Genomic DNA, 14,780 nt, shown 5'->3' with positions numbered 1-14,780 from the left:
GTTGCATGATGGCGTGAAGGTCTGTAGTCCCACTTGTTGGTGTGTGTGTGTCTCTGTGTCTCTGTCTGTAGCAATAGTGTGTTTCAAACGCCAATTGCAACAATCAAAAGAGATGCTGATCGTGAAGTCAAGCAAAACCTGTGAAAGGTGTAGTTCCTGATTATAATACATCTCTGTTTTGGTTGAATTTAGTGAAATTCTCCTCACCTCCCTCTAGTATGTGCACGTAAAAAATAGAACTTATTTTTTATATATACATTCTTATACATTGAGATTTTGCATTCCTATTTCTGTGTATGGTTTCTAATACGATCGCGATACATTATACAGATCTATAAACTATAGGTTTGTATACTGTGTACACATATTGTATAATTAAAGCAAAATAATAAAAAAACAATCTTAGTCTTGGCATCATGTCCCGGGATATTGCCACTGGAATTTCTCTGGTCCAATCAGATATTTATAAATAGTTTGACCGGTAAACTGCTGTATAATATATCTGTATACTTCCAAATTTGTCCTGGGACAAATGTCTGGGCTTTTTGGGGTGTTTTTTACTTTTATTCGATAGGACAGAGAGAAGATGCTCGGAAATTAGTGGGAGCAAAGATAGGGCCTGGGTTTGTGAAATCACCTCAGGCCGTCTTCACACCTGGGACCCAGTCGGCACTGAGCCCATCTCTGCAAATAATTACAAAAAAAAAAAACAACACATTTTTCACCAGCACCACCACAGACCAATACACCGTCTCAGACACCGTTACACTCTGTATGGCAGAGTTCAACCTGCTCCCTCGTGAGAAGGGTGCAAGATGTGCTCCTTCATTAGGACGGCGTTTTGAATGTGGGTTAGATACCAAGAATAGACACCACAACAGATCCACCCTCGCCAGAGAAGGATTTCCATCTGCACTTTGGACAGGATTTTTTTGTTTGTTTAGTTTGTTTTTGGTTGCTTGTTTTCTTGTACAAATAAAAGAAAAATGACACTGCAAAAAAAATAGAAGCTTTAAAACTTTTTTAGAATCAAGGGTATGTATTACTGTTTAGGCCTTAACAATTTATGTAAATTTTTGGATACAGATTTACAGACATTTTTTTTGAAGTCCATCATCCCTATTCAATGTCTAAAAACGTTTATACAGAATAACCCTCTGGCTTTTAAAATATACAGATTATTTCCTTCACAAAATATACATGGTATGGCTCGCCCAGGCAGCCGTCAGTGGAACACATTTGGGCCAAATCAGAGCCACATCTGGGCCGGACCTGTTCTGGAGTTTGCTGTGATTGGACTCTTGCGCTCCATAGGCCCCGCCCCCTTGTTGTAAAGATGGAACAGAGAGAGGTAAAGAAATGGCAAATCTGACAGAAGCGGGAGGGCATTTTAGGAAACATTTAAACAGAAAGACATTAGAAAAAGAAACGTATCAAAGAGTAAGGCAGATCAAAAACGACTAAATTGATTAAACAGACGGACAAATTGGTTGGAGAGGAATGCAGGCAAACAGAAAGATGTCTATCTGACTGAGGCAAATATGTATCAGACAAGCAGAAAGCTGGAATTGGTCACAGCGCTGTCAGAGAGACCGATCCTGCAGAAATGTAGATTAGAACGGGTCAGTGGGACAGACAGATGGGCATCCTTATGTGAAAGAGGGCAGACAGTTAGACAAAGCCCTGGAGTGAAGAATCTCCTCCTCTTCCTCCAGACACTGGTCACTTGTGCTTCAGATTCAGGAGTACGTTTTAGAAAAGGTCACAGTAAAGAAAGTTCAGAGTTCAGTTCCTGATATGTTTGAAAGAAATGTCTCAACCCTGTGTTCCCCAGGCTAACATCCCCTTGCCACTCACACACACACACACACACACACACATTTGTGGCCTATCAGGTACAGTGATCACCGCCACTTCATTCTCGAGGAGTCCTTTGATGCGTGTGAAGTCCAATTCTTGAATGACACTGCCTCTGCAGTTGACCTCTGCGCACACACACACACACACACACACTGTGGAAAGGACTCCTGTGGCCTGCTACATCCAGCAGAGTTGAGGAAGGAACAGAGAAGAGATGCAGTATCGTGTTGCCTCAGGATGAAGGTCCCTCCCAGACGGAAAAGGTTTCAGGTAACACCGGGGCTGGCTGGTGTCGATTCCTGTGTGGCGGTGATGGTGATGGTGGGGAGGTTCTGAGACCACTTCCTGGTAACTGCAGTAGCTAGGGTTTGGAGACCTGACCAGGCCTATGATGTCACTTCCTGTCACACACATACAACAGGAGAGCAAAAAAGAAGACTATGGTAGGTCTCTGATGTCACTTCCTGCCAAGCTGAGCAGTGGTTTGGCACTCAATTGTGGTGTGTCTTGGGGATATTCGGTCTCAGAGCAGCTCGGACACAGATCTGACCCAAACTCTGGACTGAACCCACCACAGTCTGCTGCCAACTGGTGTATATGTATGGGTGTGTGTGTATGTGAGTTTGTGTGTGTGTGTGTGTGTTTGGGGGTCAGCCGCTCTGAATGTACTTCTTGATGACCACACAGCCGTGTCTGAAGAGGGGGCAGGGGAGGTTCTGCAGCAGCGTCCAGGCGTTGGCGCTCGGGTCGAACACCTCCATGCTGCCCAGCACCGGCCCCTCGCTGCTCACGATGCCCCCTGTGGAGTAGATCTTCCCATCCAGGATCACCGCACTAATACAGCCGCAGACAGACCGAGAGAGAGAAAGTCATTATGAGAGTGAAAAAAAAATTAAATGGTTTGTAAAATCACCATCACTGAATTTACCCAGATACTCTCACACTGTTAGGTAGCCTATATTCTCAATAGAATCTGTCAACACTAGTCTGTCCATCCAAACAGTGGAGATGGCGAGAGAGAGAAGAATGCCAGTTCATCAAGCTTATAAATTACATTTTCATCTGCAAATTATGTAAACGTAGGCCTAAGACAAAATACGATACAATCGCCCCTTTTTAATACATGTTTTTATTTTCTAATCAGAATTAAATTATTCCAGTGATTCCATCTTAATATATCTAAATGATCAGATTGCCCATCGCATGCACAAGGGTGCTCAAAGCTGGATGTTACAAAAAGAAACCAATCCGTATGGCGATTGGAATGCACTACATCACCCCTTTAATCCGATTAAAGTTCCAATCGAAACGGGAAGTTTTATTCTGCTTGAGATGTGTATATTCATATTTTTATTCTGACTGAGGCATGAATCCGATTCTACATTTAAAAAAAACGGTATGGGTGTGAACATTTCTGTATCCATTTCTCACAAAATTAGCAGGAGGAGCTAGAGAAGACGGCTGACTGTCCCGGACACTGTGAGCAGTCTACACCTGATGTGACTCAGGGGAGACATCCCGGAATATTGTTTGCAATAAATACTGTTTAAATGTCCTTCTTATTCATTAAAATGGACATGGTGACTGATTAAATCAATTTCTATGATGTAGTTTTAATAAACCATTGTTGTCATACATTTAACAGGCCTGCATTGTAGCACATAAATGCAGTGTTTATTAAATGTTTTTCTGTGTGTCATCTATTTAACCAACATAAAATAACAGAATATCAAAATGCTTTCAGTAGGCTAGCCTCCCATTGTTGCAGAAATCACATATAAGAAGGTATCCCTTCTATTTTTGTTAATTTTTGCACATTGCAACATAAGGAAACAGCAGACGAAACTTGTCATATTAGTCATGGGGAGATTTCTTCCAAACTGCCCTGTCTTTAAAATGACGTCATAAGGGCGGGTTCTAGCTCGTCCAACGCGTGGAGAGCAGCGCCAACACCGGCGGGTCATTTTGTCGTATGAAGTCAGGCGCAATCAGCCGCAGTTCATCCCAAACGACCCTAATGACACTTTTTCATGTCCAAAACAACCTTCTGCCGATAGCAATACCAATCTGAAACAGTATTTTTTCCCTCTATTAAAACTGTATTATTACACGGCTCTTCAGAGTGCTGCAGAAAGTTCCATTCACATGAATGGGCCTTCCCAACGTTCGGGCCTATGTTAAATCTACTTATACCATGGTCTAGGTTGAAAAGGGTGTCGTTTAAAAAGTGATATACTACACCTATAAAAAGACGTTCCGTTCGAATTGCCTGATGACAGTTCTAAATCACTGTGCTGGCTCAAACTAGTTGGTAACCAAGGCAGCATTATCAACAATCAACTTATCAACATTCCACAGCATTGCGATAAACAGCTGAAAAAACTAACGATTTTAGCTCTAAAACTCATCTAGTATTAATAATTGATTTCATATTTATTTATTTCGTAAGTGGCCATGGTATAAACAGGATAATGCCCTTCGATGCGTCCATTATCAGAAATAAATGGACTTCGCGGAAGCACCGTCCTCCGCTTTGCGTGGGACAGTTCACGCCTCTGCGTCGTCCATTTATTTCTGATAATGGACAACTCGTCGGGCATTATCCCTTACATAAATCACCAGCAAAGTATATAATCACCGCTGTCAATGGCAACGGGTTGATTAACGTCTTTCATATCCCTCCGCAAGAATTCCGTTCGCTTATTGCAATGGAATTTCATTGAAAGGGAAAGTAGGCCTAAGCTAGTAAGACGTTGCCACGCAACATCTGAAACTGTCAAGTTCTATCTGTGTGGCAAATTTATTTTGTCAGCGGAAGACACGAAACGGTAGCAAAATAATTTTTAAAGATTCATTGTGTTAGGTTTCTTTTTTCGTTTTGGCAAGTAGCCGTGTAATAAGCGGGAAAATTTTCTGCCGGGACAATACATTAGCCTATCCCTTACTTACTGTAGGCTGTTAATAGGTGAGACATGCGTCTCATCTTTGTTCTGTGTCACACAGCGTTTCTCTTTATGGAGTATCCCTCAAATACAGTTAAGCATTTATGTGAGAGATTCATCTTATTTTTCATTTTCTGATATCCAAACTAGTATTTTTGGGCACTATACAGCCTAGTGCTGGGCCTATGACCAAAAATGTATATAACGGTATTTTTCAAAATTCTTACGGTTTCACGGTATATGACGGTATTTTTTTTTTTTCATGCATAATCAGATGTTCACAGCATTTTCTACAGGCTGAGAGAGGAATTGCTGCAGTACATTGACTAAGGATGGTCTATTTTACTGTCATGATGTAGAATAACTCCACACTAGTGGTAATGATGTTTTGCATGGCCCCAGAAAATGATGCTGTTTACAAAGAGCCACTCATGATTCTAATGAAGAATCTAATCAGAATGCAAAGACAATTGCAGTCAAAATACAGAACTTTTACTGTGCAAATTTCACAAACATCTTATATAACCAATAAAACGTATAAAACCAATACAAAAAGTAGTGCAACTTGCAATAATTATACTTTTTTGAAAATTATACGATTTAAAATAAAACCTCTCTGCTAATATGCTTAACTCTGTCAAATAGGCCTATCAGAAACATGCCTTATTGTTATTGTGTGGTTTGCATGACGTTAGGCTAACTTTAACTTCATGTGGATGTAGATGTCTTGTTAGCCTGCCATGAGCTTCGGTTCTGTTCGCTAGGCAAAACATTAACAAAAAAGTTTTGGTGCACTGATGACAGTCAGGATCATTTCTAACTAGCCAGCTAGAATTGCTCAGTTCATGTCTATAACATGCTTTACTTGCTACCTGGATAATTTCAGCGAATATTCTTAAGGTGAGATGAATGATAAGATCATTAAACGTCACTGTGTTCGGTGGGTTGCTAACTAACGACATCACCTATACTAGGCAGCTAGTTACAGCTGTTGAACAATCTCAATAGAATTTTCATGACGGTAAATCCCTTTCAATGCAGTATTACTTAACGTTTTTCCTTAACTAAAGAAACAATTTAAGGTATTCTGTGCAACACCCTTAAATAAACCCCTTACCTAAGGATAAATTAAGCGTTAAGGGTCATAGGCCCACTTCAGGGGAAAAACTTAAGGTGTTTTGTGTTTACCCTCACTATGCCTGCCTCGCAGTCGCACCATGCATGCGTCAAAAAAGTCCCGTCTGAAACACTGTCGCGCGGCGCAGCGTTCCAAACGTTGTGTAGCCTAATCAAATACACCAGGTACGGCAGTATATTAAAAATTCATATCATAACGAAAATATACACCGGTTTACGGTGTGAACCGGTATACCGCCCAGCACTACAGCCCTTGAAGGTATATTTCTTTACAAGAAGTGGAAAATCCTGACTATTGTTCTGTTGTATAAAGATGTAGGCCTACTTTAACAAATCTATAAAAGCTGAACTATGTTAGCACAGGATTTCTTCAATGCCAATTGTGTGTTTGTATTTCAAGAAACTTTGGAAATGGCATTGGATTGAAATATTGATGGGGAAAATCAATGTGTGAAAAAGTGTGGATATTTGGGGCAGTTGAGTTACTCTTTAAAACATAGGGTGGCCAATTCACTGCACTTTTGCAATCAAAAAAGGAATTTGTTTTCATTGAAAGACCATCCAACCAAGGACAGCTAGCTTGTTCTTTTAGACTGTGTATGTGTGTGCACTTTCACTGCATTCAGCTATCACAAGAGAGGACTCCTTTTAGAGAGCCCCACACACAGAAAGACACACACAAACATCACACATTTACACGCACATACAAACACACTGTCCCTTTCTCACACACACACATACACACACAATCTCTCATTCTGTCTCTACTCGCTCACTAAGGCACACACACACACACACACACACACACACACACACACACACACACACACACACACACACCGAGTGAGCGTCGCTGTGTAAAGCTGTTTGTTAAGCAGAGGTGCAGCTGTTGCCTGTAGATTAGAGTTGACTGCGCTTGAGTCCCTCCTCCCTGACAAAGCCTCTTCCTCCTCTCTTTTCTCTTCTCTTCTCTTCCCTCTCTCTTTCTCTCCCCCCGTCTCTCACCGCTTCTCTCTCCCTGTGTCCCTCCTCCCTGACAAAGCCTCTTCCTCCTCTCTTTTCTCTTCTCTTCTCTTCCCTCTCTCTTTCTCTCCCCCCGTCTCTCACCGCTTCTCTCTCCCTGTGTCCCTCCTCCCTGACAAAGCCTCTTCCCCCTCTTTCAACTCTTCCCCTCTCTTTCTCCCCCTCTTTCTCTGCCTTTTTCTCTCTCCCTCCTGTCTTCTGTTCTCTTTCTGTCGCTTCCCCTTTGCTCTGTCTCTCCCTCATCCCTGCCTCATCACGTTCTCTCTATCCCCTGCTGTCTTTCCCTTAAAAACACTCCTCTCTTTATCTCTTTTTTTCTCCATCTCTCTCTCCGTCCCTCTTTCCATCTCTCTTAGTTTCTTCTCTCCATCCCTTTCTTTCCATCTCTCCCACACACTCCAAAACTCTCCAACGCAACGTCCCTAAACACAAAGCGTTTGCTTGAGCACAGAAGACTACCATGGTGCTGTGACTGCTACCCCCCCCCCCCCCCCCCCCCCCCCACACACACACACACGTCTGTAGAATGGGCTAAGGGCTGAACTGTGTTTGTTTGTGTGTGTGTGACAGACGTAAAGAGGTGGGGAAGTTCTTTTATTTCTTTTTCACCCAGAGTACAAACCCCGAAAAACATAACAGAGGCCAAACAGAGGGAAATGTGTGTGTGTGTGTGTGTGTGTGTGTGTGTGTGTGTGTGTGTGTGTGTGTGTGTGGAGAAAGACTTGTGTTGACAATTCAACACTTTCATGTACATCTTATGTGAGCAGTTTCTGAAACACAATCATGGCTTTCCAGACAATTATGTATTCCCTCTCGAACAATGAAATTGATTCAAGGGGGTCAGTATTTGATTCGATTTTTTCCAAGAAAGTGAAAACCCGCTGTTGGGTGCCAGTGTAGTGCTTTTAGTGTGGATACGATTGTAAGAGAGTGTGTGTGTGTGTGTGTGTGTCTCCACCATTATCTGGAATGGTGTGCATGTATGTGTGAAAAACCGTCTAGAGTGTTTTTTGTGTGTTGTTGTTGAATGTGTGTGTGATAGATAGATAGAGACCATGTGTGAGAGTGTGTGAGAGAGAGAGAAAGAGAAAGAGATACCAGCAGAACTGTCGTGTGTGTGTGTGTGTGTGTGTGTGTGTGAGAGAGAGAGAGAGAGAGAGATAGATAGATACCTGCAGAACTGTCTGGAGTGGTTCATGTTGGGTCCTGCCTTGATGTTGCCCTTGTCAGGGTCATAGATGGTGGTGGCTCTGGCATAGGCTCCGCCCAGGATGAAGACCAGTCCATTCAGACTCACTGCTGGGGCATATTTATTATCTACAACACACACACACACACACACCACAGTTATTAACTAAAAGACAGGGACACACTTAATGCATACAACAGATATAGAGATACATAGATACTAGAGAGAGAGAGAGAGAGAGAGAGAAAGGGACAGAGAGAAGTAGATGGATGAATAGATCAGCAGATGGATAAAAGTTGATGGATGGAGAGAGTGAACTGATGGGTGGTCAATACTCATATGGATGGATGTACATACCTAGACGCTTTGTGAGATGCCTATATAGACATATTATATTTGGGTGGATGTGTGTTTGTGTTTCCCCTTTTGTTTGTTTGTGTTTCCCCCATGAGATTAAGTTTTTTTGTGCAGAGATCTGTCTCTTCACAGCCAGCGCTTTGGCAGGACCACACTGCATTATGGCTGTGCCAGTTAAGCTGCTTTTGAGGACTGATAGAATGAGAATGAGAACGGGAACAAGAGAGAGGTGGACAGGCAATAAGAGGAAGGAAACAGAGAGACACATTTTCTCTCAGATGTCACTCTGAAAGACAGAACAGAACAATGGAATGAAAAACAAAACTAGAAAAATAAAGAAATAAACAGATTTGATGATTAGCTTCTAGCATTTGAGATGGTTGTGTCTTTGAGGCTGCTGACCCCCCTCATTGGTCTCTCAAGGTCAGATGAAGAAATTGCCCAAAAGATGAAGACTTGAGCAATGTGTTGCTGCTAACTCCACGTCTCTGGAGGCTCATCATTAGGCACAGTACACACTGTACTACTTAATGAGAGCCTCACTGAGCATTAAGGCAGTCTGTGCACAAAATAAGAGCTGCTTGAAACACATTAAGGTGTTCAGTGTGAATTTGAAGGACAGATTAAGGTCAATATAAGTTATTAGTCTGAAGACCTTTGAGGACTTTGCTGTGTTGTTAGTGACTCGTTAAGCGACTGAGTGGGAAAGTTGTATGGGTGGGTATGTGTTTGTATGCCGATGACCCTGTGTTCACACAGTCACAGCCAGTGACGCTCAACTCGCCTGTCAATCTGCTGTATTCTCGGTGACCGATACCATCTTGTGCATGCTATTTCTAATAGTGAGGACGAGGAGCTTCTCTGACACCTGAGCTAGGAGAAAAAAACTCTATAAAGAGAACTGTATATAACTATATTGGGTTCATCTTTAAGGGAAGAAAAAGATGCTATACGCTTGATATTTCTTACATGCAATCTCTCTACTATATATGCTAGAAAAACAATCCTGACAAAGAATCCCTAGAAGAAGAGATATTTTGTCTTAATGGAACCTTCCTGGTAAAATAAAGGATTTTTTGATTTTTTTAAATCATGAGGGGCTACAAGCTTCATCTTTCAGAGAAGTTAAAAAATGCCCGTTCTTCAGCATACATACATATGAGGAGTTAGACCAGAGGAATGCAATGGCTGAGATTAAATGGCAGCTGTGCTGTTTCTCTGCCATGGTCTACAGCTGCCTCAACCCAACGTTAGCAGTCAGGTGGATCCCCCCAGCAGATGGGACCTTATCGCACTGTAGCCGCACACACATATATGGGTAAACATCTGAGCAGGTGAAAAATAATCACACCTTTCATGGCACGGCAAATGACTGACAGCAAAACACTCGTCGATGCATATTAAAACCAAGAGGTCGTCAGTGTAACTTGGCACAACGCAAAATGGCCAACTTATGAATGCGCCACGCCAGGCACGCTGACGGAGAAATTGTCTCCCAAACGATTCCAGGCGAGCCAATTTATCACAGCGATGAATAATTCACAACGCCAGTGCTACATTGGGTTTGTTTTGTCGGCCGATTGACACGCTCTCCTGCAAATAGATGTGTGCGCTTGTGTGTGTGTTTGCGTGCAGAGCTAGCGCAGGGCAACCATCGGATTTAATGGCTCGAATAAATAAGGAGGGCTATTCAACAGGGGCGCCATTTGATATTCAACATGGGGAAGACGGCTTGTCTTATTGCGCGACATGTGTGTGCATCTACCCGTCAGACGGAGATGATTAAAACATTGTCAGTCAGATGGAAAGGGATAGGCCATACTTCATACGACCTCAACCGTGCAGCTAGGCAAACACTGTTAGGCAGAGACAAGCTCAGAGCAATGATCTGACATAATGGTCCACAAGGCAGAGAATGGTATAGAACTAGACTGACAGCTCCGTTGGTTTGGACTGGATAAGTATAGTGTAAGTATATATACTGTTTTGATCATGTGAGGGAAATTTGGTCTCTGCATTTGTCCCAATCCGTGAATTAGTAAAACACACTCAGCACACAGTGAACACACAGTGAGGTGAAGCACACACTAATCCCGGCGCAGTGAGCTGCCTGCAACAACAGCGGCGCCAAAGTCACTAAGAAGGGTGGAAGCAAGAACAATTAAGCTTAAAACTAAATCTAATTTAAGAGAAGAAAAGACAACATAATCAGATAAGCACAGAATCCACTCTGACATAAAGGTTCAGATCCACCTCACCGATAGGGGCAAAGATGTGGACTAGTAGTGCTATGCAATGAGCCTGTAATGGATCCGTGTAGAATCACCACCGGAGCCAGAACCAGAACCAGTCATCTAGACACACTCTTGGCTCCAACTCCCTGCTTTGTTTCATCCAGCCTTGCAGCAGTAGGAACATTTCATAGCCTACTTTAACGGTGTGATATGTAGTGCCTCTTGTGCATACTTGTACACATAGCTCACATTGCAATGCACTCTTCTACTTGTAATGCATTATTCCAGAGTGCGGCTATTCAGTCATTATAAACATAAACCATATCCTTGCATTCCTGTGCATCATGCCTTTAAGCTTATTTACTTTTCTCTCCTATTTCTCTTGTTTATTTACATTTGTCTTGCCCTGGAGAAAGTAAACAAATGTATGAAAACATCTGAAAGAGATTCAAGCCTCTCTCTCTCTTCATCTCTCTCTCTCTCTCTGATGCATTGTGATACATCCCTCACCTTTGAAGAACATCCACAATCAAGTGGATAGATGGTTCAGACAACATGGCCATCACTTCTCTCACTAATCTACATATCGCAGATGTTTTACAAATTAGTGCTCATAGGAAGAAGGTTCTATCCAGTGACTACAGGGCCCATCAGCTTAATTAATCGCATGTGCTGTGACACTCTTGCAGGGGTGATCTTTATCAGACAGCAACCAACTGTAGCACGAGAGATGGCTAGTTATGCTTCAGATGTCACAACAAAACAAAAGACCATACACATGTGCACACACACACACAACACACACACAAACACGGTAGCTGTGGCAAAAAATTAGATATGCTTCGTAACAAAAAAGCCTACAAACACATCCATAAAGAGAAAGAGAACAAAGCACCAGCTGCAGTGTAGTCAAAGGTTAGATTTCCGTCAGATTTCAAAACAAACGACCACACACACACACACACACACACACACACACACACACACACACACACACCGCAGAGAGAGAGAGCGAGAGAGGTGGCGGTGATGCCTGGTGAGTTCACCAGTGAGTCAGGCGGTGTGACGCCCTTCTGGGTTGATTGGCGGTGAGGACTCCCTGCCTCCTTCTGCAGCCCCTTTTATCTCCCACCCCAAAGGGAACCAAAGACCAGACCAAAACACAGCTGTCTGCTGACGTGACGAATACCGTGTTAGACACTATTCGTTTAGGAGGCTCAGAGAAACCATTTAGCTCAGGGACAAAAAGAAGTCTAGTGACATTTACATTTTTTAAAAAACAAAAGGAGTTTGGCATTCCAGTGCTTTCAAGTTCTTTCCAGTTAAGGTCAATCAATTTACAATAATAAAACAAGAAAGAATAAACTAGACTGAGCGATTAGAAAGAGTAAAAGACTATAAAAGTATAAAAATCAGATAAAACATTGATATGGAACCATTAAAAGTAATTGGAACAAAGATAAAATTACACAATCCTGTCATCTTGGTTTTGTTTGTTTTTATGTAATGTTTGTTATTTTGTGTAATGTCCTGTGCAATTTTTGTATTTATTTGTGCGAGAGATCTGCCGCTGCCACGACCACCGAGCTGCTGCTGACCTGCGGGCTGCCATGCATGATAACACCTAACGTTAGGGGCCTGGAGTCTGGATCGAGTAAGAACTCTGATAACAACCAACTACGGAAACAACAAACTGTCGCTGTTAAAATTTGATTGGCTCCACGCCCTCTTGCACCAATGCGTGAGGGTTGGCAGCTCTGAAGATCGCCCATGACTTCTGTTCTGTGCTTCCAGTGCTCTCCAGACTGCCAGTAAATCCTCCTGGTTGGTCTGTTATAAAGATACAGCTGCATGTGTTGCCGTCTCATGCAAGTCATCATTGCCCTTGGACATTTTTCAGCCGGTTGGATGCAAGCAATTGGACTATTTTTTTACTTTTAATTTCTTTTATTTATTTTTTGTATGTTAGTTGTCTGTCTTGTATGTCTTGGTGTCACGGGTACGCTGGAGATTAGGCCGCTCCGTCCGGCATCTTTTGCCTTGTGTATCATTTGTTATTTTGTCAATTTGATTGTTTATGTCTTGGTGTCACAGGTACGCTGGTGACTACGCCGCTCCGTCCGGCATTGTCTTGTGTGTCAGTTGTCTTGTGTGTCAGTGTCTTGTGTGTTGCGCTTTGGGTTGCACTCTATGCATACAAAAATGTGCTATATAAAAGTGACTTGACTTGACTTGACAATAACAATAAAAACAAGGCAGGAGAGGAGAGGTGAAGGAGCAAAATTAACACTATAATGTCTGAGTAAAAGAAGTAAAAATTAAGCAATACAAAGTTGTAAAAAGACTTAAGCTACATAATACAGATACAGATACATGTTCCCAGCCCAACCTGGCACAGGGCCAGTGGGCCAGAAAGCAGAACTGAGCCGAATCACCCTACTGCTGGATGGCATCTGGCATAGTAAGATTTACCTCAGTTTGTCTCCTTGCTTTAAGAGGGAGAGAGTCGATAGGTGGTGGAAGCAGGCCAGAGACGCGAGCTACGCAAACACGGCGAAAGAAATCAAAACAGCAGCAGCTCACCAAGAAGCTCAGTGATCAAAGGGTAAAAAAAGATGTATGCAACTCCAAAACTCAAAACTCACAGGTGAGGAAACACGGTTTTCTGGTCTTTCATCTAACCTTGTATGGGTTTAATCTATCTAAACATGTCTCCAAAGGCTGAGGCCACTGGGGTTTGTATCTACAGAATTTGTCTTTTAATTAGATTTTTTTTTTTTATGTCCGCCTTGCTAATTGAGTGTAATTTCCCTGACTGTCTGTCAGGCGCAGATGGATGGAGCAGAGAAGTGGAGGCTGTGTGTGTTTCAGCACAGGTTTGGGAGAAGGTGAGAGAGAGAAAGATCAACAGAGGTGAAGAGAAGGAAAATAGGCTCTGGGCGTGGTTGAAAGGGGAAGAGATAGATGAGAAAAGACTGGACAGACAGAGAGAGGGAGAGAGAGAGAGAGAGAGAGAGAGAGCATTATTGATCTTGGATACATATCTGTGTTGGCCATATTGTGCTCCATGCATTCTCAATATAAACCTTTGTTTAAAGCAACACCAAAGAGTTTTTGTACCTTAAAATAATGTTTCCAAAATCGTTTCAGTGGTTCATCAACTCATAACAGGGTGAACGGCACTGCATTCGCTTCACGACCCTCTATCGGCTATAACCGCACTATGTAAGTTTGCCAGATCGGGTAGCATATCTGTAGTTCTATGGATTGAGACATAAGAAACTAAAAATTTGACTTGCATCTGATGTCGCAATGCATCATACTTTTTATAAAATCATGCAACTTTCTCTACCTTGTCTGTGGACATTGTTATTTGCTAAGCTGGTGCTGGATACACAAATAGCATGCGTGGGACAGAGGAAAAGTTCTTTGGTGTTGTTTTAAATATCCTGCTTTGACAATGCAAAAAATATGTCATGCTAATAAAGCTCACTTGAATTGAACTGAATTGAATTGAGCATGAGGAAGAGGGGAAGAATCTAATGGAAGTAGATAGAGTAAGATAATGAAAGAGAGGAAAGAAGAGAGGGAGGCAGAGGAGGAGAGGTGCCACAGAGAGAAGGAGAGGAGAGGAGAAGAGAGGAGGGAGAAGAGAGGGGAAGAGAAGAGAGGAGAGACTGTCACTCTTCATCTACCCCTGCTGGTTTTCCCATTCACACTCCTCTTCCTCCCACTCATTTGTCAATCTGTCTCATTTAGGCTCTCTCTCTCTCTCTCTCGCTCTCTCTCTCTCTCTCTCACACACACACACACACACACACAGGTGCAATACATGGACACAAGCACTTGCAGGCATACACAGGTATAAACAGGTATACAACAGGGATAAACACACACACACACACACACACACACACACACACACACAGACACACACAGGGCTCGGCCGCTTCTTCCCCTCCTCTCTGTAGTCCAATGTCCATGACAGCTTGTCTGCCAGCAGGGAGTGCGGTAGCTAAATTAGTGTGTGAGGAAAAC

At 42.6% G+C, this 14,780-nt stretch overlaps 1 protein-coding gene across 6 annotated transcripts in view; it reads right to left on the bottom strand.

Annotated features, from left to right (window-relative positions):
* Positions 1-1,040: 1,040 nt before the first annotated feature.
* Positions 1,041-14,780, bottom strand: part of LOC121712352 (kelch-like protein 29) — a 256,914-nt gene continuing 243,174 nt past the window's right edge. For 5 of the 6 annotated variants that reach the window (XM_042096580.1, XM_042096579.1, XM_042096578.1 and 2 more), the window contains 2 exons: positions 8,135-8,279; positions 1,041-2,694 (listed from right to left, as the gene is read on the bottom strand). In XM_042096580.1, coding sequence (XP_041952514.1) covers positions 2,511-2,694; positions 8,135-8,279 — 329 coding nt within the window. In that variant the 3' untranslated portion in view covers positions 1,041-2,510. The remainder of the gene's footprint in view (positions 2,695-8,134; positions 8,280-14,780) is intronic. The other variant, XM_042096583.1, reaches the window with a different exon arrangement.

Source organism: Alosa sapidissima, chromosome 6, assembly GCF_018492685.1.
Source record: "Alosa sapidissima isolate fAloSap1 chromosome 6, fAloSap1.pri, whole genome shotgun sequence".
NCBI classification, from domain to species: domain Eukaryota; kingdom Metazoa; phylum Chordata; class Actinopteri; order Clupeiformes; family Clupeidae; genus Alosa; species Alosa sapidissima.
Note: the sequence above shows the minus strand (reverse complement) of the source record. Positions and strands in the feature narration are given on the sequence as shown.